This window comes from Rhipicephalus microplus, chromosome 4 (assembly GCF_043290135.1).
Source record: "Rhipicephalus microplus isolate Deutch F79 chromosome 4, USDA_Rmic, whole genome shotgun sequence".
In the NCBI taxonomy this organism is placed as follows: Eukaryota; Metazoa; Arthropoda; class Arachnida; order Ixodida; family Ixodidae; genus Rhipicephalus; species Rhipicephalus microplus.
This window is the reverse complement of record NC_134703.1, coordinates 151,058,251-151,080,310: the sequence shown is the minus strand read 5'-3', so window position 1 is coordinate 151,080,310 and position 22,060 is coordinate 151,058,251. Positions and strand designations below refer to the sequence as shown.

General features: G+C 47.3%; 1 protein-coding gene across 1 annotated transcript; it reads left to right on the top strand.

Moving 5' to 3' along the window:
- The first annotated feature begins 2,199 nt into the window (after window positions 1-2,199).
- On the top strand, window positions 2,200-13,950 carry LOC119172907 (nucleoside hydrolase). Its single transcript, XM_037424049.2, has 3 exons — window positions 2,200-2,494; window positions 11,575-11,711; window positions 13,422-13,950. Exons 1-3 carry the CDS (start codon window positions 2,200-2,202, stop codon window positions 13,776-13,778), a joined length of 789 nt encoding a protein of 262 aa, XP_037279946.2. The 3' UTR covers window positions 13,779-13,950.
- Window positions 13,951-22,060: the final 8,110 nt, after the last annotated feature.

Sequence of the window (22,060 nt, the reverse complement as noted above, 5' to 3'; positions counted from 1 at the left end):
CATATACCAAATTTCAGTATGACGGGACGTGAATTGACGACGAAGGTAAATTACATGTCCAAACATAATGATCATGATATGCGTGTCATGTAACACATGACGACATGCTACGCTCATATCGCGCTTGCGGTCGTTTCGCTGGCTCCACATATACAAAATTTTGTATCACGTGACGTGCATAGATGACGAAAGTCAATCACACGTTCAAACATAATAATCATGACATGGAAGTCATGTATAGCATAATTGACGTGCGCCTCGTAGCGTTGTGCTGGTTTTAAAGTAACATATCAACCGTCCTCATTCGTGCTTCACATCGATTCACACTGCACGTGAGATCTGCCCCTTTTTTCTCTCTTGCATTGTCATATATTTAGATACGTTGAGTGACGGCGACGCCCACGTCGACGTCGACACCGGCAGCAAGATTCAGGCGAGAGTGTTTATATAACTGATATCGCAGTAAAGCCCAACTGTTCGCGCTGCACGACCATTCACTGGTCGCCCCGTATATATAGGGACTTGATCATATTGCAAGGCAGCGGCTGTTGGAGATTCTACGGGCGAAACTCTTTAGGGCGTCGGTCGGTCGTCCCAGATGTATGTAGTACGTAGCCACCTCGTTCCAGGATTCACCGCTAAGTGATAGTTGTTGGTGGAATTAACCAATGGAGATGTTATACAATAGATGGCGTCCGTGTAGTTTTATGATGAACAAGCAAAAGAAAATGTTATACCTACGCTAGGGGGCACTTTAATTTTAGGGGCGAAGCTTCTTATGGCGTAGGTCGTGCATCCGCGATGTATGAAGTAGTAGTAGTAGTAGTAGTAGTAGTAGTAGTAGTAGTAGTAGTAGTAGTAGCAGTAGTAGTAGTAGTAGTAGTAGGTAGCCACCTCTCCTTTAGTCTTCGGAATGTCCGCTGGATGAGGGTACTTCTATACGATGAATATATGATAAAAATATGCAAGATGGCGGTACTTGGAGTGTTCACTAGGTGGACGGATGGATAGACGGATGGATGGCTAGAAAGAAAGATGCACGGACGGGCAGACGGACGGACGCACGAACGCACCGACAGACGGAAGCATGAACAGGCACATGGACGTACGGACGCACGGACGGATGCACAGACCGACGGACGCACGAACGAACAGACGGACGGAAGCGTGGACGGTCTGATGGACGCTTCACCCCACTAATCATCATTCACTCCTTGGATATGCTGTGATTTTTTGTTGTGGGTTGTAGAACAATAAAAATTCGCAGCGTGTGGTTAGCTAAAGAGGACTGTTGGTATTCGTGTCCGATCGACGGACGGACGCTTCGTCCCACTCATAATCATTCACTCCGTAGATGTGCTACGATTTTTTTTTGTTGTGGGTTGTGGAACAATAAAAATTCGCAGCGTGTGGGTTAACTAAAGAAGACTGTTGGTCTCCGTCACCGATCGAAGTCTTCTTTCTCTCATCGCCCAGGAGCAGCGACAAATTGGTATGCTCCTGGGCGATGACTACACGATGTCCATCACTGCGCTTGCACCACCCCAGGTTTTTCTCCAGCCCCTGCCGCGGTGATCTAGTGACTAAGGTACTCGGCTGCTGACCCGCACGTCGCGGGATCGAATCCCGGCTGCGGCGGCTGCATTTCCGATGGAGGCGGAAATGTAGGCCCGTGTGCTCAGATTTGGGTGCACGTTAAAGAACCCTAGGTGGTCAAAATTTCCGGAGATCTCCACTACGGCGTCTCTCATAATCATATGGTGGTTTCGGGACGTTAAATCCCACAAATCATCATCATCATCATCATCAGGTTTTTCTCCAGCGCAACGCCGCGATGAACGCCAGTGTCAACGTCGCTGCCAGTGTAAGCGCTAGCGCCCACTGTTTCGCGCCTACACATGGTTTCTGTTAGCGGGAGATGACGTAATTTTGCTATTTTGTGATTTCTATTATAGTTCCTGTGCGCTCAGGGGAATTAGATAAGAGCTGCTAATGCCCCAAGCTGCTTCGTTCGGTTTTATTCGAAACGATAGTGACGTCGATACGACGTCGCAAACTTTGGTGATATGTGACATTCTGTTGGTGTCATCACGTGACAATATTTTTTCCTCACTCGCGTAATACCAACGATATATTGTTGTGTTTGAGGAGGCATCTAAACGTTTCATCTCAATATACTGCATGATTGTTCCCGCAAAGATGCCGGTCTACAAAGGCGCGGACCGGCCCATCGCTCAGCAGCTGGTAACGGAGAAGTTCTACTTTGGGCCAGACAGCTTCGGTGGCGTTAGCGACAAGTACCCGATGGCCGTGCTGAAGTCGGTGCCCAACAAGATGGCGCCCGTGGTCATGAGGGACATGATCAGGCAGCGGCCCAAGGAGCTCACCCTCCTCATGATAGGACCCCTAACCAACTTGGCCATCGCTATGCTCATGGATCCAGAACTGACGGATGACGTTGAGCAAATATTCATAATGGGAGGCAACCTTTATGGTAAACCACCAGTCTCTATATCTTATAGGCTCATGCACACCTGCGACCCGCACAAGTTTCTCTACTAAGTTAGTTTCCAAGCGACTTTTGAAACGATTTGGGACGCATTGTTTCAAATGGCCTCTGGAGTCGAATAGCGGCCGCCTAAGCTCATTCGCTTCCTGATAAATTTCCGAGTCACGTGATTGCAGTAAAAAGTATCTGACCCAACTAGATGCACAGATAAGTGACGTAAGCTTTGCTTACGGTACAATTGCAACGCGAGGGGACGAGAATTCTGCTTAGCGACCAGAACCAGTCGGAAGCCAGTAGGAAGATCGCTGGCCTTCAGTCGCATTCGGTCAGCAATCACGCATTATCGAAAGACCGGTGCTAGTTGCAGGCGTTAATCAATAGGTTTCAAATGCTCAATATGTTTCGAAAGTAATCTCGAGTGGCACCACTGGATGAAGGGATGGATGCTTTGAGCGTCCCTTTCGTGACGGGGCGTTAAGTAGGGTACCTACACTTGGCCCGACCACACAAAAATTATTTTCTCGTTTTCTGTTTAAGGTGCCCTGATACTTTGTCAACTCTCTATATATTAATATAACTGTGGAACAAAACCGTATGTTCACAGCAATGCCCCTTGTTGTAAAACGTAGTCGCTTGGGCGAGTTGGTACGACATGATTCACATAAAAAACAGCGCCAATAATGAGGGACAAGAAGGCAGTGCATGTTTAAGCAGGCCTTCGATTGCTCTATCATAAAAAAAAAATAGATTTTCTTCAGAACTTTGGCACACGTGATGTTCATGGCGCGTGTGATCATGATGATTACTCGGTTGTTTGGTGAATTCTTTTTTTATTTGTCATTTCTAGTATTTGTCTGATACTGCTCAAGTATATATTACGTGGTTCCAGCAAATAATTGTCGTTGTAAGACAGTACCACTGTCTGTCTCCTTTTTTTCTTGTACCTCGTTATTGGCGCTGTTTTTTATGTGAATTATTGCAAAACGTTCTTTATTTTCCCGCCATTTTTGTTCTTTTACTCTAGTTTTGTGCCACCGATACTGCAAAATTCTCCTATTACTAAACTGGGCAAGTTCAGCTTTCCATTGTTGTCCCTAAAAACGAAAACTGACAGCTTTGTGCCCGAACGCAGACCTGGGTGGATATCTCCACAGTTAATGAGAACGTGCTCTGTGTTTAGATCAAATCAAACCAAATCAGCGCTTCATTTCAGACAAAATGTGTCTAGGATAGATTGGCAAAAGGGAGATGTGCTCTGCCTGACGGGACCCTACCACCCGAATGCACACTCCAGAACATTAATAAACAGGGACAACATTATTCACTTCGCAAAAGCATGGACATGATTCTTCACCTATACCCAATCTCACTTTATAACTCCGTGTTCTAAGACAACCCGTCAATTTATCAAACAGTATAGCGTTTCTCCTCGATTTATCTCAAAATACCCCCATCCTCATTTCGTTTTCGCCCTGTATGTAGTCATTCAGAGGCACTTTTACCAGTATATACTGTTTTATGCACGAGTCCACGAAGACTGTAATGATGCATTTCCGCCAGGAAACTGATGTCAAAAATGCGCACGAGCAGATCACACAGGCGCTCGAGCAGATCACACAGAAAAGAATTTCATCATCGGAATTCAAATCCACCGGGGGTGGACGCGGCACGCTAATCACTGAGCCATAGTGACAAACTTTGCACGCTGTACAATTACACCTTTATATCTCCCAGTTTCCTTTCGGGATGTTCTTGTTCGGTGGTGAAATATTGAATGATGACCTTACCACGATTGTCTGTCAGAGCTGATCATTCGCGCACATCCGTCAATTACAGCATGCTTTCAAGTGGAAACAATGAAGTGGCACCCTCAATTTGACAGTGTTGCTCCTGACCCGTTTCGCTCTGAACTTTCCTCTCGTAAAGGCTCTCCCTTCCCCTATTGTCCATTACAACCTCATTTGTGGTCTTGTCATGAGCGCAACACAGCGCCTCCTATAGTCTTCTGACTCCCATTGATTCCTTATTGCACCTCTGAACTCATGCTCACCACTTTGCTCCCAAATGTAAGCCTCAAAACCATGACACCTTTCCACGGACCTCGAAACGCCTCGAACTTAATCTATCTCCATAATGTTCTACGTTTCATTATTGAGGTTTGGTGATTTCCTGCTCTGCCGACGTTCTTTCTTGAACCCCCCCTCCCCTCTATACATGCAACTCTAATTTAGCCATACTACGAGGTACTTGTATTTGTTATTCTCGGTATTTCACGAGTTTGTTTCAATACCGCCTAATCATAGGAATTATTGAATGCTATCAATCTACAACTGATGGCGATAGCAATTATATGGACACTGCCAGTGGACCTTTTTTATCGGTGTCGCGGTTATGTCCCGTACATGTACGGGCATATGAGTGAAAGTTGTCTAGAAAAATGAACTAGGAGAAAACATTCCCGAAATGCGCGACCGGGGATTGAAGCCTGCTACTGGTCGCGTTTTGTCAGCCCAATCTAGCATGCACCATGCGTAGGACAGCAACCTAACAGTGAGCTATTTATATATACCATTTACCTTAAGTGGTACAGATATATAAAAAAAACAAGGTTGATTGCTCTAATATAGAAATCAGTGTACATGTAAGAAAAACATTTCCTTACAGAAATATTTAAAACAGCTTACACAATGTCTATTTGCGTTTTACATGTTGCACACATGTTGACGCGTGGTGGTGCACATCTATTCTACCGACCAACATCCTCGATCAATAAAAAAGCCTTGTAGTAACTGTAGCAGTGAACGTTGAGAGCTTAACCGGAAAGCGGTGTGACCACCAGAAGAGCGTCGCTGACTGGACGCAAAACTTCAGCTAAGGTCGTCATGCCGACGCGTGTTAATGAGTTGAACCGTCACCCCCGGAAGCTTTTCAGGCCTGCGCGTCACGTGACGTGACGTCGACGACGTCACATCGCGCCGGCCGGCCGGCCGCCCTTCGCTGGGTGGCTGCGCCAGCCGCGAGCGCCCTTCACGCCTACCGACTCGGGCGAGGTTCCTTGACACCATGTCCGCACGATTTATCAAGGTATCCATTGATTGTATGGTTTAACGCGCCGACGCAACGCAGGCGATGAAGCGCGCCGTAGGGGAGAGCTCAGGATCAAGTTTTACTACCTGGGAATCTTTATTGTGTGCCGAAATCTCGTACACACGGGCGTTTTTGCTTTTCGCCTCCATCAGAAATGCGGCCGCCGCAGCCGGGTATCGAAACTGCGCCCTAGTGCTCAGCAGCGCTACGCCTTAGCCACTGAGCCACCGTTGCGGGGGAACTTATCAAGGTATCAAGAAATAATATCGTGAATGGAATAATGCGTATTTATTTATCACAGCCAGACGCCGTCTGTACAAATATCACAGTGCACATTGTTCTCGGTCCAGGCAGAGAACAGGCAACACAAGATGTTGCCCTTAATGCTGAAAATATGCCAAAAGTACAAAACACAATATCTTGCCACATAAAACTCAGAAAACAAAACAGATTGTAACAGCAAAAACATCCCCGAGCTTTGGAACAGAAAAAGCACACTTTCATTTAAATTGTAGGTTAGAGGAAAACATACCATTCGTTTATCATAGTAGCAGTAGCAACACAAGGTATCAGGTTCAAACACTTGCCAAAAAATACAATACAAAAGAACACTGGTGACTAAATTGTGGTCCACCGCATGATAAATGACAGAAAGAAAAGTAATTGTACTGCCACAGGTAGGTGCATGTCCTAGGGAAAAAATCAAACAAAAATCTAAGAAAAAAACAAATCACAGTGCACAACATGTCTGTACACAGAGTGCACAAGGAAAGTGTACACAGCTTAGGTACCAAAACGGACTGTACAACTGCTACAGTGGGCACCGAGGCAGTTCGAGTTAAAAAAAAGAAAAAAGTACAGCACCTTTAAAAGCTAACAACTTGTAAAGAGATACAAAACTGGAAACAAGGCTCAAACAAGGGAATGTATTGCTTGAGCCAGGTGGCAATAAGTGCAGCGCTCCTCAGACAGCATCGACAGGTTGTTCAAAATTTCCAACAAGGAACTTACTTTTTGAACTGAGTCTGGTACAACAGCGCTACCAAGGTTCTTGATTGGTGAACCTTGATAGCAGGCAAAGACTTCAAGGTTTGCAAACACGGTCAATGACGCATTCAAACAAGGTTCACGATAGTCGATAATGTTCAAAAACATGGAGCACTCTTCTTTATGAATCACAGTCCACTTTGGAGACACTGACACCCCTTGCAGGCGAGCCCTTAGTTCTTCGAGGGACGAAAACCGGTCTCGTTTTTGTTCCGCTTCATATGACGCCAGCGACTCTTCTACAGCACGGGCGAGTTGGGAGGCTTCTTGTCGGCTCCTCTTGGCGTCAGGGGTTTCTCTCGTGCTCTGGTCTCGTACTGATAGGTAGGACGGACAGCCGGAAAATACCGTTGGGACAGATCCAGGACGCAACCGTGGTACTGGGAGTGCAACTTCAATAACTCTCCCTGTCCTTGGATCCGTCTACGATGTCGTCTTCTCAATGCATGAAGCGTCGAAATGATTCGCGCACACCTGCAAAAACGTTTCAAGAACGTCTGAGACGCCACTTCTCAAAAGAAAAAAATGCGCTCCCGTTTGCATGACCGCGTTTACAGTCCGTGTAGCTAAAACAAAGTCTACCTACGTTTCGCAAGCATCTAAATAAAAGCGCTGCGCTAAGCGGTACAAGCAACATGAAAGGAAACACGGGAGCGTGATGTCACCGCACTCCACGAAGCGCTTCCACCGAGAGCTTGCAAGAATGGACGACACCACGGCACTGTTAGTGAACAAAGCGCAGCTGACCATCCTTGCTGCGAACGCTGCTGGCGTCAGCGCTTCGCGAGGCCCGGCGGCCACACGCTCAAGTATTTCCCATCATAGGTGATTTCTACCCGAACAAGCAACGACAAGCTAAGAACAGGAGCATCTCAAATTCTTACCTTAGTGCACGAAGTCGGCACGAAGTCCTTCCTAGGAATGGCGCGTAGCCATTGTTTGAGAGCGTCGGCGTCTTTAGGGAAGGAAAACACTTGTATCTTCTTTCCTGTTTTGTAGTTGCCGGTGCATCCGGGTACACAACACTTATTCGGCATTGTCGCATCACTCCAGCATCACGCACGGAAACGAAATTGCCGCAAAACAACAACGGAAAGCAACAAACGTGAAACACCACCAACACCACGCCGCCGAACCGTCACCACCGCCGCCCGCGCTGCGCTCGCTGCCGCTGCGGCTTCCCCGAGAGTCGGCCGGCCGGAAATGACGTCAAATTGCTGGGTGCAGGCCTGAAAAGATTTTCCGGGGGTGACGGTTGAACACCACGGCAGGACTGAAGGGAAACGTTACGCGCGTCTTGTCTACTTTGTCACCCGACCGCAATTTTGTGCTGGTGAGCGTAAGCTTGAACCGCGGTGCTGCATGCAGCCAGGATAGGCAGGGGCGTGCGTCACCGCACTATTTTTGGTCAGGATTCTTTCTATGATCGAGGGCAACGCTTGTGTTAAGTTCGCTATCTCGCGGTGTGCTATAGTATTGAAAAATTGCACGTTCTTTTCGTTAATGGTCTTAATTAAACGGATGGCCATGGGCAATGACGCGTTGCAAGAGCTAATAACATTGACCATGGCCATTATTCATTACTTCACCGTCGACCACGCGCATTGTGAAAGGTAAGTGTGAGATTTAAAAAAAAAGTCACAGCTTTACGCAAAGGCGTAGCAATGAACACGATAGCAACAAGTGGAAAGGTCACGCGCAGAATGGCAAGCAGATCAAAACGTGCCCCGCGTCGCTCACGCACGAATGACACACGAAACGTACTAACAGGTTCAGATGAACGCGAATAAGCGTCTCAGTTGTTACTTCACTGTGTCTGAAAAGTGCACCTTTTTCGTGAACGGAGGCTGTGCAACGACTGAAGTAACCTTTGTGCGCCCCGTAACTACAACAGAATTGTCCCAGTGCAAGCCAAACGCCAGCCAAGACGTATCCTCTCCACTGGGAAATAAGGGCGCGCGAGAGATCTCTCCGCGGGCCAAAGTACGCGTGAGAGATGAGAGCCGCCGCATGCTCACTGTGCCAGCTTGCTGATAATGCTGAAAACATGATAGTTCTCCCCCTCCTCCCGAGATGCCCGCCAACAGTGGTAAGTGGTAGATATAAATAGCTTGCCGTTTGAACGTTGAAGGAGGTACCTTTCGGTGGCTCAGTGGTTAACGCATCGCATTTACGGTGCGGAGGCCCCACGTTCGATTGCAAGCGTCGGAGTGTCTTCTTCTGGATTTTTTCCTTTCTTGCGTTTTCATATATATAGATACGTATAGGTATACGGTGCATGACATCGACGCCAACGTTGGCGCCGACGCCGGCGGCGAAATCCAGCCGAGAGTGTCCATATAATTGCTATCGCAATATGAATAGATTTGTAGATGCTCCGCAGCATGTGAACATGGTGCAGTGGATAACGTTCCCGGCTGATGTTGTCGGGGAATATAAGGTCATAGGTTCCACAACCGCAAAGAAACTTTTATCTTTGTGATCCAATTGCGTGAATTTTGTTGACGTCATTGCCATGACGTAAATGCGCTACTGAATTCTTAGTGGTTCCAGCGTAAAACACTTTCGTATTGAAATGTTGCGAAAACTCAGTATGTTCGTTGCTATAGAATATTTACTACGACTTAACTCACGAGATGGTGTGAAGAGCATTCTTTAAAACAGCGCTTCTGGAGTGTCTTTCAATTTGTAAAGTGCCCTAGAGACACGAAAAAAAAAGGCCCTTTCCTGTGCCTACTCGCAATGACAGAATATTAATAATAATAATAATAATAATAATAATAATAATAATAATAATAATAATAATAATAATAATAATAATAATAATAATAATAATAATAATAATAATAATAATAATAATAATAATAATAATATAATAATAACGGTTCTAAATAAATATACAAGAAATACCCGAAAACGTTCTGTTGTGCATAGCCGACATTACTACGGCGACAGTTAGGGCGCGTTTAGTCTGTGATTTATACGTGTGTATTGCTTTTGAGTGCTCTTTGTGTTTGAGCAGTGCGCTTCAAGTGCTGAGCTTTTACAGTTGTTAGTTCGAAATCATTGCGCGTTTGTCCTTCTCGTGCGCCCCCTGCGAAAATTGAAGCGCCACGCTTCAAATTTTGAACTTCTCTTGCTACGTGTAACATACAAGTTTATTGCTAACATTTTTATTGCCTTGCTTTTGGGGTGAAACTGACTTTTTGTTGCGCTGAATACTTTCCTTTACGCATATATCCGCCAGTCACTAAATAATTTCAGCTGTCCGCAAATAACACGACATGGTAAGGATAAAAAAAATCTTTCAAGCTTCTGGTCAGTCCATCATGCCACCCTGCTTGTGTGACTGATTACAAGCAATGTTGCTACTCCAGTGCTTACACTATTCTAGCCTTGTACAGCATGAATACCTGCGAGAACAAAGGGCATCCTTGTTTCAGCCCCTTGCAAATACTGACATTTTCTTGCAATTTATTCCTTGAAATCATATGAAAACTGTGATTTACAGTATATCTCACTGAAAAAATTTGTGCTGCCTTCACCTACGGCCATTTGTATAAACAAACGCCGTGAACTTGCCAAAATAGCATCGTTGTACGTCGCAGTATTAGCTGATAAAACCACGTACAAGGGCCTGGCTTGGTGCCGTCTATTTTAGATATTTCTATACGTTGAGCAGGAACAAACAGGTTATCGTCTCGACCCCCTCCCTCAATTCGAAATCCAAACGTCACATCTCCCAAGATATCGTTTTGTTTTGCCCAAGTTTTTATTTTTAATTTTACTGACTTTATCGCCAACCGGCAAAGTTCCGATGTAATGGTTAGCGGTCTATACGAAGCAGTGTGATTCTTTTTTTCCTTGCTTTCGATATTTAGTTTCATTCATCTTTTTTACCAAGTCTGTATTATTTGCCTGTCCTGTAAGCACTTTTCTACGGCTTTGAACAGTGCTTTTTATGTGTTATGTTCAAACTTGTTAGCGAGGCTGACGGAAAAGCCGCCTAAAGCCGGATGAAGTTCTGAGGTACTAGCTCCTGCTTGGTTGTACTTTCCTTGATACATTTAGTCACAAGCAAATCTCGGGGATGATTTTTTAAATGAATCGACTGTTACCTTTTGAGAAGTGATCACGTTTGTTGATGTATTCGCTTATGACGGTAAATATTGCCACACTTTCGCTAGCCGACTTTTCTGCTTAAAGACAATTAACCAGCGTGAATACGACACTGACGAAGGAAGATGAACGCAGGACAATCCATCGATGTCAACTAAAATTTTGCTTCGGACACATGAGAAATGATGGGGTAACATTCAGAAATGAAAAAAAAACAGATCAAAACATTCTCGCGTCACCATTACACGAAAAGCTACACATGGTAAGCTCAGTGCCGAGCGTGATTCCTAGCAAGAAAATGAACTGTTATTTTCCGAAGGCAATTTATGTTCCATGCATTCACACACTTGTCTACATGCCTACGTACAAAGTTTCCTAATCTCTTGTCGGCTTTAGTCGCCCGCCCCCTTCACCCACACTGCTCGGACGCACCCAGGTGGCTTAGCATGGTTGGACCCCGCGGCAAGCGGCAACACCAATGCAATGCTCTATACTTGGCAAGCATGGCTTATCATGTATGTATGGTGACTCAACAATCTGTTTAGAGTTTTCGTAGTTTTTACCTGTTCGTTTTTTTTCGCAGTCGAAATTAAATTTCAGCAGAAACCTAGTGATCTTCCTGTGCACATCTTTCTTCGTCACTGTTTTATCCTCGCATGGTAAAATCTATTCAGTACAAAACGAAATAGCCCACTTTTCAAGCTCAATTGCAACAACTATTCATCAATCACAATGAGTTTTTTTTCTAGTGAACTTTCAGCGTGCAGTGGATGCCGCTTGACGCGAGTTTCTTCAAATGTCTTCCATTGCAGGGCAGGGAAACGTGAGGGTTGGTGGTGAGTTCAACTTCGTCACTGACCCCGAAGCAGCTCGCGTCGTTCTGCAGAGATCCACTTGTCCCGTGACTGTCGTGGTGTGGGAGGCTTTACTTCAAAGCGCGGTGCCTTGGGTGAGCGATAGCAGGTATACTAACGATGAATAGACTCGGTACTTGAGAGAGATGTGGTACAGTTGCTTGGGACGGCCTTTAGGAAAGGAAATCGTGAGGTAAACAATGAGTGTGCTATCGATAAATCAACGCCTGATGCCATAGTGACTTGGGACGCCATGTGAATCCATAGCAGATCAACGCACCAACAGTGTTGACATTTTATTTCAACAGCAAATACGTGGACACGTCGCCGTCGTAACCTATATATGTACATGTACCTACTTATATATGCAAAAGACATAAAGAAAGCTAAATCGGTAGAAAACAATCACAGCATATCCACGAAGTGAATTAAAAGGGGGGCGAAGCTATGAAGGGCTTTACCGGTAAACCGTTCGTTCATTCACTAGCCCCGTCCGTCCGTCCGTCCGTCCGCCCGCCCGTCCGTCCGTCCGTCCGTCCGCCTGTCTGTCTAAATAGTGATCACTCCAAGTACCGCCATCTCGTATCATTTCATCATATATTGATCATATACAAGCACCGATATCTAGCGCACGCTCCAAGAACGAAACGAGAGGTGGCTACCTACAACTATAACAATCCCGAGCGCGCGATTCACGGTTTAAGGAGCTTCTCCCCCTAAGAACTCCTAAGCAACATAGTGGAGATTCGAACCAGTGACCCGTCACTCCGCAGCCCGCTGCGCTAGCCACTTCAGCCTCGCTCCATGCTTGTGCTGGGTAATATAACAGGCAGCTACTCATATGTACTATTTACATTTCGCGGTACACAGATGTCGGAACAGGTTAAGCATATTTTATATCAGAAACGCTTCTTCATTTGCTTTCAAATTTAGAAATGCCCTGGAAAAGCGGGCGATAATGTGGCCCCCTTTTGCACCACTCATGATGTAGAAAAGATAAAAAAAAGAACACGGCGCACACTTGACGTAAAACGCCATCACGTGACAGAAGTCACAGTGAGGTCATTAGATGTACCGTGGTTTAAAAAACAAACAAGCAGCGTTGGCTTCCGCATTGTGGACATTTCGAGCGCGTTTCTTAAATACAAACACGTAACAATGACAGTTGTTAGTTCACACTTGTCTTGTGTCAGTGGCCATGCCTGTGCATGCGTATGCGTTCTTTTGGAGTGTTGTTCTTTGTGCTGCAGCGTCGGGCAGAAAAATTGAACTGTTTGTAGTTCTTCGTGTGATATTCTAATTCCTCGCTGTCGAATGCAGCGCTTCGCGCGCCTTAGTGGCGAAACTGTGGCTTTTTGTGTATCTGTATATTTTTTTCCAATTAAGTACTATGCATAAACTGGTGTTGAAGTATAGGCAGACGTATATGGAAGTCAGGGTCGTAGCAAAAAATATATCTAGGAAAGGGGCATCAATTGCCCTTTATATAAGTCTCTGCGCGCGTTTGTACACGCACAGGTCCTTTGCCCCGCACACGCGCGCGCGCGCACACACACACACGCACACGCACACACACGCACACACACACACACACACACACACACGCGCACACACACACACACTCACACGTGAACAACATAATTTCAACGGGGTGGAGGGGGCGAAGCACAGCGTAGCCACGTGTAGTACAATATAACAAGTGGTTGGAAAAAGGGGGAAGGTGAAGGGGGAGGGAAAGAAAGAAGGGCAACTAGTTTTGTCGGTTCCTGTCCTCGCACTATTAGCTGTCCAATTTTTTTATCCAGGACGTCTACAACGAGGTCATCACGCAAGACACAAAGCTAGCGAAGTTCTTGCATGACGTCAACAACCATACGATCGAGTGCTGCATGAAACATCAATCGCCAAGTGGCTTCCGTGTCGGTGACTTCTTGGCGGTGATGGCCGCGCTCGTTCCCGGCAGCGTGAGTGGCTCGCTGGACATACCCTCCGATGTCGAACTAAACGGGGACTACACCAGAGGCCAGATGGTGCACGCTTGGCTCAAGGGACAGTTGCCTCACATTACGCGCAGCGTGACAATCGTCCATAGCTTTGACATCGAGGCCGTGTCAGATCAATTTCGCAAGGTCTTCATGGCTGAAGACAGTGATGACGAGTAGACCTGGACCACAGAGAAACGCCACTGAAATACTTCTGTCCTTTCTTCACTGATATTTTTTTCTTTCATTCTGAGTGTCAAACTTGATATGAAGTGACGAATGCCACATCTGTAGGCAGCACGTTCGGCAATTTACAACTTGTTGCTTTTGCTTTCATAGCATCGGAGTCTGAATCTTATCAAGATAATAATAAAATGAAACTGCGAGTTTTCACGTCGTGAAAACAGTCACACACAGAAGCTGCAGCGGTGATGATATTTTCCGGTGTAAAAATTGTGTCATGATTTTAGATATTGTTATCTACATAAGCATTTCAGTTCATTACTTTGATTAAAATTATGATCGTGGTCATTTCAAGCATAGTGACGGTGACGGTGATGATGAATTTCGGTACTGGTACCGTCATCATCGCAATGTAGTTTTATGTTTTGTTCTGTCCCACTTATCCCGTGACCTGTATGACTTCCGTCTACTACAATTACTCCATTGAGAATCTCCAACCACCACCACTACTACTACTGCGACGACGATGACGATCTCGACAATGACGACGATGGCGTCGGTGGCGTAGTGCGGAGTAATGGTACGTGTGAATTGGCACCACCACTCTCCGACGGGAATTGTAACAATGCATTGCCCGCTGTGGAACCAAGCCAAAACTTGTACCCACTCATCAGAGAAATTGGAGGCCGGAAGAAAAAAAAAACATGCTAATGCACCGTCTGTTGCGAACAGACGATCCGCGGGAGTCACGCGTTCTGATCTCGGTCACGCTCCGAGCTCGAACTGAGAGAGTCTAGGAGCGCTTTCATTTCGGGATAGCCGGCTCTAACGTAGCCTACCTTCCCTTATTTTGTCAAATATAAATAAAAGATAAGCTTCTTCGTTGGTACTAGCTGGCAGTATTAAAACGGGGATACTCGAAGAAGAAAGACGGGATGACGACATTTGGACCCATTCAGCGCATCCATTTCGAAACACGAAAACGAGACCCACAATCGACGTCAATTGGGAGCGCCTGCGCTTTCGCCACATTTTTCGTCCTTCCTAACGCTCCCCTTTCCTCTTTCTCCATTTAGCCCCAAACCCCAAAAAAGCTATTTTCGCGCCTTTCCAACATGATTTATGGGCTTCGAGTATATGCGCGGGCCGTACTTTGGCTTTCTAGCGCTGCCCGAGGCCCCGCAATGAACCATTTGAAAATGCGGGTTGTGGCAAGATGAGTGAGCCATAGGGCTGGAAATCATCATCGCCAATTCTGACTCGCCTGACTAAGGGCATTATACACTTCTCTGCGGAAATTGCCTAGAAGGAAACCCAAAAACTGGGGGAGCCTTACGCTTAACCATTAGGAATTTAAACTGATAGTGATACCCTGTCCCTGGTCGGTACTTATACCGCTTAGTGCGCGCTTTTTAATGTATATGGTTTTACTAGTAAGTTTTAATTGTAGAATACTACAATCTAATCGATGATGTTGCAAGTGCTATGGTTTGTGACAGCGAAGCGGAACACAGAATGACCAGAATAAAATATTTATTAGCGTCATTCTTTAAGGAACTTAAAGCCGAATTAAGCGTCATTCTATACGGAAGTAAACACCACAGAAAAGCACATCAGCATCAAAAACACGGACATTTACGTCACCCCATGCAAGTGTCTTCTTATGAACGGTCTCAGAGCGAAGCACTTTAGGGGCGCCGGCTCTCGTAGGCTGTCGTGTTGTCTTCCCACGTGGTCACACAGGGTCACGTAGGTAAACCACTGTTTAGCATAGGCAAGAGCAGCATAGATTTTATACTGTAGTATAGCAAGGAGCTGGTTTAGGGAAGCGAATGTGAGTGAGGAGTGCGGAAAGAAATAGGAAGAGGAGCATCCTCCCCCCGATTCGCTTAAATATCCCTCATGCGCGAATACAGCAACGTTATAGTTAAGGAAGCCAGTAATAAGTCTGCAAGCTTGCTTGAGGATCGACGAAATGCGTGACGGAGCTGAGAACGGAGGACGGCTAGTACAGAAACTGTTTTATTTACATTTAACGAACACAGTATAATACACCGAGGCACCAAACGACTATTGACGGGGCTCAACGACTCCTGTTGATTTTGAATATTCGTAACTGTAATATGCTGAAAGATGGAGGACAGATGGTGTTAGAAAAACTAGCCACCCTGTTTACGAGGTGTCTCCTAACGGGAAGAGTACCAGGGTCTTCAAAGAACGCTTACATCATCTTAATACATAAAAAAGGAGATGACAAAGACTTGAAAAATTACAGGCCAATTAGATTGCTCTCTGTAGTATACAACCTATTTACAAAGGTATTTCTAACAGAGTAAAGAAAACATTAGAATTCAATCAACCAAAGGAACAAGCAGGATTTCTAACAGGCTACTCAACAATCGACCACATTCATACTATCAATCAGGTAATGGCGAAATGCTCAGAATTTAACCAACCACTATACATAGCCTCCATAGATTACGAGAAGGCGTTTGATTCAGTAGAAATATCAGCCGTCATGCAGACACTTCGGAATCAAGGCGTCGATGAAGTATATATAAACATCCTTGAAGGAATCTACACGGGATCAACTGCTACCATAGTGCTTCTTAAAGAAAGCAACAGAATACCAATCAAGAAGAGTGTAAGGCAGGGGGACACAATCTCCCCAATGCTATTTACCGCGTGCTTACAGGAAGTTTTCAGAAGCCTTGAATGGGAACAGGTAGGTATAAGAGTTAATGGAGAGTACCGTAGTAGCCTGCGCTTCACCGATGACATTCCATTGCTGAGTAACTCAGGGAACAAGTTTCAACTCATAATTACGGAGTAATACAAGGAGAGCAGAAAGGTGGGTCTTAAAATTAATCTGCAGAAAACGAAAGTAATGTAGAACAACCTCGATGAAGAGCAGCGCTTCGAAATAGGTAATAGTGCACTTCAAATTGTAAAAGCCTATGTCTACTTAAGGCAGGTAATAACCGCGGAGCTGAACCATGAGATTGAAGTAACTAGAAGAATAAGAATGGGGTGGAGCACATTTGGCAAGCACTCTCAAATTAAGACGGGTAGATTGCCACGATCCCTGAAGAGGAAGGCATATAACAGCTGTATCTTGCCGATACTTAGCTACGGAGCAGAAACCTGGAGACTTACAAAAAGAGTTCAGCTTAAATTGAGAACGACGCAGCGACCAATGGAAAGAAAAAAATGGTAGGTGTAACCTTAAGAGACAAGAAGAGAGCAGAGTGGATTAGGGAACAAACGGGTGTTAAGGATATTGCCACCTGCCACCAGCACGTAGTGGGTCGACAGCAAGAGCGGCTCTCAATGTGGAGGTAAAAGAAGATCGCGTGCGTCTTCTCTGCTCGAGAGCCAGCCACGACTGACGCATCGTGCTAGAGCTAGCTACCCGGTGGTTTAATAAATCCCCCAGTACTTGTGACTCATCGTGACAAACTGGTGGAGGTGCTGGGTATTCTCATGGATGCTTCAAACCCCCCAGGAAGCCGTGATACGAGTCCAGTGCCAGTCAATACTCTCGTGCATCGGACCAGCCGCCGAATCAGGGGATTACCTCCGGAAGTCGTCGATACTGCTCCCGCCACGTCGACAAACATGACCAGTGCTTCGGTGCAAACCTCGTCAACCGGCACGGGAAGCACGACGTCGAACCGTCATACGTTGGAAAGCCCACGGGCACCGGCGACGTTCCATGGCACGGAGCACGAGGACGTTGAGGACCGGTTGGCGGACTTCGAGCGTGTAGCCACCTTGAATCAGTGGGACGACGTGGCGGAACTGGGTCGTGTCTATTTCTATCTCAAAAACGGGGCACGTGCGTGGTATCAAAACTGAGAGGAGCAGCTGACGACGTGGCCCGAATTCTCTCGTAGACTTCTGCAGACCTATGCCAGTGCTGATCGCCAAGATCGAGCTGAACGAGCTATTCTGGCCCGCGTCCAGTTGCCAAACGAAACTGTCACCACATACGTCGAAGACATGACGCGCCTCTTCCGACGGGCCTATTCATAAATGACGGAGGACAATAAGTTGCGTCACTGGATGCGCGATGTCAAGGACCAGCTTTTTGCCGGCCTCATGCGCAGCCCTCCGAAGACGATCGCGGAGTTCTTGTCCGAGCCCGTGAGAATGGAAAAAATGCTACAGCAGCGATCCAACCAATACGGCAGGCAAGTCAGTGGCATGTCTCCTGCCGACATTTTCACCGCCACTAGAACCAGCAACGACTGTCTCCGTGAACTCATTCGTGATATAGTACGTGAAGAGTTGCAGAAAGCTGGTGTAACACCTCATCCTACGGTTAGCTCTATTGCAACTGTGATCAAGGATGAGCTTCACCAGGCCCTCCGGAAAACCTTGTCTCCTGATACTGCTGCGACAGCTCCAGCTGAATACCGCCGTGAGACAACCTACGCGGAAGCCTTGAAACGCCCTGCTGCATTGCCGCCATTATTGGTCCATCCTGTTCCTGCTGTTTCACTCCAGTCAGCGCAGCACATACCGTACTACGAAGGCACGTACGTGCCACCGCCCTTGTCCGCTGTCCCTGGCGCTTCTGTCGCCTATCATTCGGTGCCATCAGTTCAGTGCATTGACGATCGGCGCACGTCTCCTCGGAAGTCTGATGTTTGGCGCACACCTGATCGCCGGCCTCTGTGCTTTCACTGCGGAGAAGCTAATCACTTGTACCGCCAGTGCCCATATCGCCGTCTTGGGTGTCGCGGCTTCTCTGCGTACTCACCGCCACCCCGTTACGGCCAGAGACCGCGCGAAATCGAAAACTACCTCTCCCAGCAGCATGCACGACCGTCTGCCGGGCGCCAGTCACGCTCTCCATCACCGAGATGATTTTCATCAACGCCCCAGCGGTATTCTACCACACGGTCTCCCAGCCCCCGCCGAGAAGACTAGCCTAAGTGACCTCTGGGAGCGTTGTCGCTGAACGTCGAAGCGCTGAAGAATTCCTATTGACGCAGAACCGTAAAGAAACCGGTCTAACATCACATACTGCTGCAAAGAATGGCCGACTTTCACTCGACATATCAGTTACAATTGATGGTTGGGCATTTAATGCGTTAGTGGACACCGGCGCCGACTATTCGATACTGAGCGGGAAACTGACAACGCAGCTGAAGAAAGTCATCACGCCGTGGCATAACTCGCAAATTTGGACAGCTGGTGGCCACGTCGTTACTCCACTGAGTACCTGCACAACTAGAGTACAGATTCAAGGGTATACATTCGTAGCAAGCTGCCTTGTTCTACGCGAATGCTCCCGTGGCGTCATTCTGGGAGTTGACTTTCTACAGGAAAATGGAGCGATTATTGATCTGCAAGAGCGCCGCGTCATGTTCTCAGCCCAGCGAGCAATCAACGTGCAGGATGACGGAAGGCGTGTCGACGTAATCTGTATTTCTGAACAGAGCGTGACGCTTCCTCCACGAGCAAGTGTTTTAGTCGACGTAACATGCTGTGGTTTGGGCGATGGCGATGTGGTGGCCGAGACAAATTAAGAACACCTCCTGCAGCAAGGTATTTGTGTAGCTAGAAGTGTACTGCACCTTCGTGATGGCAGATCTGAATTGCTCGTAACCAACTTTAGCAACGAGCATCGACATCTGTTTCGTGGCACTTCGATAGCGTTTGCCCACGAAGTAGCAAACGTCACCAACTGTCTCACGTCAGAACTATTGGATACCGCCGACACGTCAATGAGTAATATTGACATCAATCCTGCTTTGTCCACCGATAACCAGGCTGCATTGCGAGCGCTCTTGTTCGTGTTCAGGTCTCGCTTCGCAAGTTGCTCAAAGATCCGCCAGACGTCTATCACTCAACACAAGATCATCACGTACGAGGACGCACGCCCGATACACCAGAATCCCTACCACGTGTCGGCTAAAGAACGTGAAGCGATACGTACGCAAGTCAGTGAGATGTTTGGTGATGGCGTTATTGAACCATCTAACAGCCCGTGGTCATCTCCGGTCGTACTTGTCGAAAAGAAGGACGGGTCGCTACGCTTCTGTGTCGACTACCGAAAGCTTAACAACATGACCAAAAAAGGATGTGTATCCGCTGCCACGTATCGACGATTCACTGAATAGACTTCGTCGTGCCCATTATTTCACTTCTCTCGATCTCAAAAGCAGGTATTGGCAAATCGAGGTAGATCAGTGAGACCATGAGAAAACATCCTTCGTGACTCCAGACGGCCTATACCAATTTCGAGTGCTCCCTTTTGGCTTGTGTAGAGCGCCGGCGACTTTCCAGCGAATGATGGGCACTGTCCTCACAGGGCTCAAGTGGCAGACTTGTCTTGTCTACCTTGATGATGTGGTGGTCTTCTCTACCACGTTCGAGCAGCACCTACACCGCCTGCGCAGCGTGCTGGAGGCTATCCGATCGGCGGACCTCACTCTAAAGCCACAGAAGTGCCACTTCGGCTCTAAAGAACTAAAATTTCTTGGACATGTAGTTAGCGCCGAAGGAATTCCGCCCGACCCGGACAAGCTTGCCGCTGTTGCCGAATTACCAGCTCCTGTCGATAAGAAAGCCGTCCGGCGCTTCCTTGGTTTGTGCGCCTACTATTGCCAGTTCATTCATGGCTTTTCACAGATAGCAAAGCCTCTGACTCCTCTCACAAGAGACGACACGCCGTTTGTGTGGGAAAACGAGCAACAAGCAGCTTTTGATGAGCTGCGACAGCGCATGCAATCAGCGCTCGTTCTCGCTCATTTCGACGATGATGCTGACAAGGAGGTCCATACCGACGCTATTAACATTGGGCTCGGTGCAGTGCTTGTTCAGCGTCAAGAGGACACCGAAAGAGTGATAGCCTACGCCAGCCGCTCTCTATCCCGTGCCGAGGCGAATTATTTCACTATGGAGAAAGAGTGCCTCGCAGTCGTGTGGGCAATCACCAAGTTTCGCCCGTACCTTTATAGTCGTTCCTTCAAGATAGTGACAGACCATCACGCGCTCTGTTGGTTGGCAAGCCTACGCGACCCTTCAGGACGGCTAGCACGGTGGAGCTTGCGGCTGCAGGAATTTGATGTCACCATCATTCATAAGTCCAGCCGCAAGCATGAAGACGCTGACACACTGTCACGCGCACCCCTTCATGTCGTAAGTCAGGAAGCAGAGGAAGGCGAAGGCTTCTTGGGTGCTGTTAGCGCATCAGACTTGAGCGAACGGCAGCGAGATGACGCAGAGATTCGTCCAATCATTGATCATTTAGAGGGCCAGGGCGCTATCATACCACGTCATTTATCCCGCTCATTGACGTCGTTCTGCCTGCGAGATGGTGTGCTCTACAAGAAGAACGCTCATTCGAACAACCGTGCTTACCTCCTGGCGGTTTCTCGAGACATGCGAGACGACGTCTTCTGCGCTTGCCGTGACGAACCCACATCTGGTCATCTGGGCTACTCAAGGACACTTGCCAGAGTGAGCGAGAGGTACTACTGGCCAGGACTTTGAGCAAGCGTCAAGAAGTACGTCAAGAGCTGTCGGGAATGTCAGCGCCGAAAGCAACCATCTGTTAAGCCAGCTGATTTGCTTCAGCCCATCGAAGCACCCTGCACGCCGTTTGACCAAGTCGGCATGGACATTCTCGGGTTATTTCCCCTGTCTGCGGACAGCAACAAATGGGTGATCGTCGCGACCGACTATTTGACACGCTACGCTGAGACGCAGGCGATCCCACGTGCCACGGCTTCTGAGGTAGCACAATTTTTCATGCGCCACATCGTGTTACGGCACGGTGCTCCTTCCAGTATAATAACAGACAGAGGGATGGCATTCACGGCGCAGCTTACGGACGAAGTTTTCAAACTGAGCAACACCAGACACCGAAGGACAACTGCGTACCACCCGCAAACCAACGGACTTACCGAGCGACTGAATCAGACCCTCGCAGACATGATCTCAATGTACATCGACGTACAGCACAAAACATGGGACCGGATCTTACTTTACGTGACCTTCGCGTATAATACCGCCGTGCAACAGACCACGCGATTCACGCTATTTCAGCTTCTCTACGGTTGCGAAGTGCAGACCATGCTAGACTCTATGCTACCGTGTCAAGACGAAGACGAGTTGGCAACTGACGCCGAAGAACTCGCAGAGCGTGCTGAGGAAGCCCGGCAGCTCGCGCGACTGCACATCGGCCAGCAACAGCAGGCAGACGCACGACGCTATAACACCCGCCACAGAGAAGTGCTTTACAACCCTGGAGATCAAGTTTGGGT

What these genes read in the sequence shown, in the direction of transcription:
- LOC119172907 (XM_037424049.2), top strand. Translation starts at nt 2,200, where the DNA reads ATGCCGGTCTACAAAGGCGCGGACCGGCCCATCGCTCAGCAGCTGGTA. An exon ending in AATGGGAGGCAACCTTTATG is followed by an intron (nt 2,495 to 11,574) that starts GTAAACCACCAG and finishes CTTCCATTGCAG; the next exon opens with GGCAGGGAAACGTGAGGGTT. An exon ending in TTCAAAGCGCGGTGCCTTGG is followed by an intron (nt 11,712 to 13,421) that starts GTGAGCGATAGC and finishes TTTTTTATCCAG; the next exon opens with GACGTCTACAACGAGGTCAT.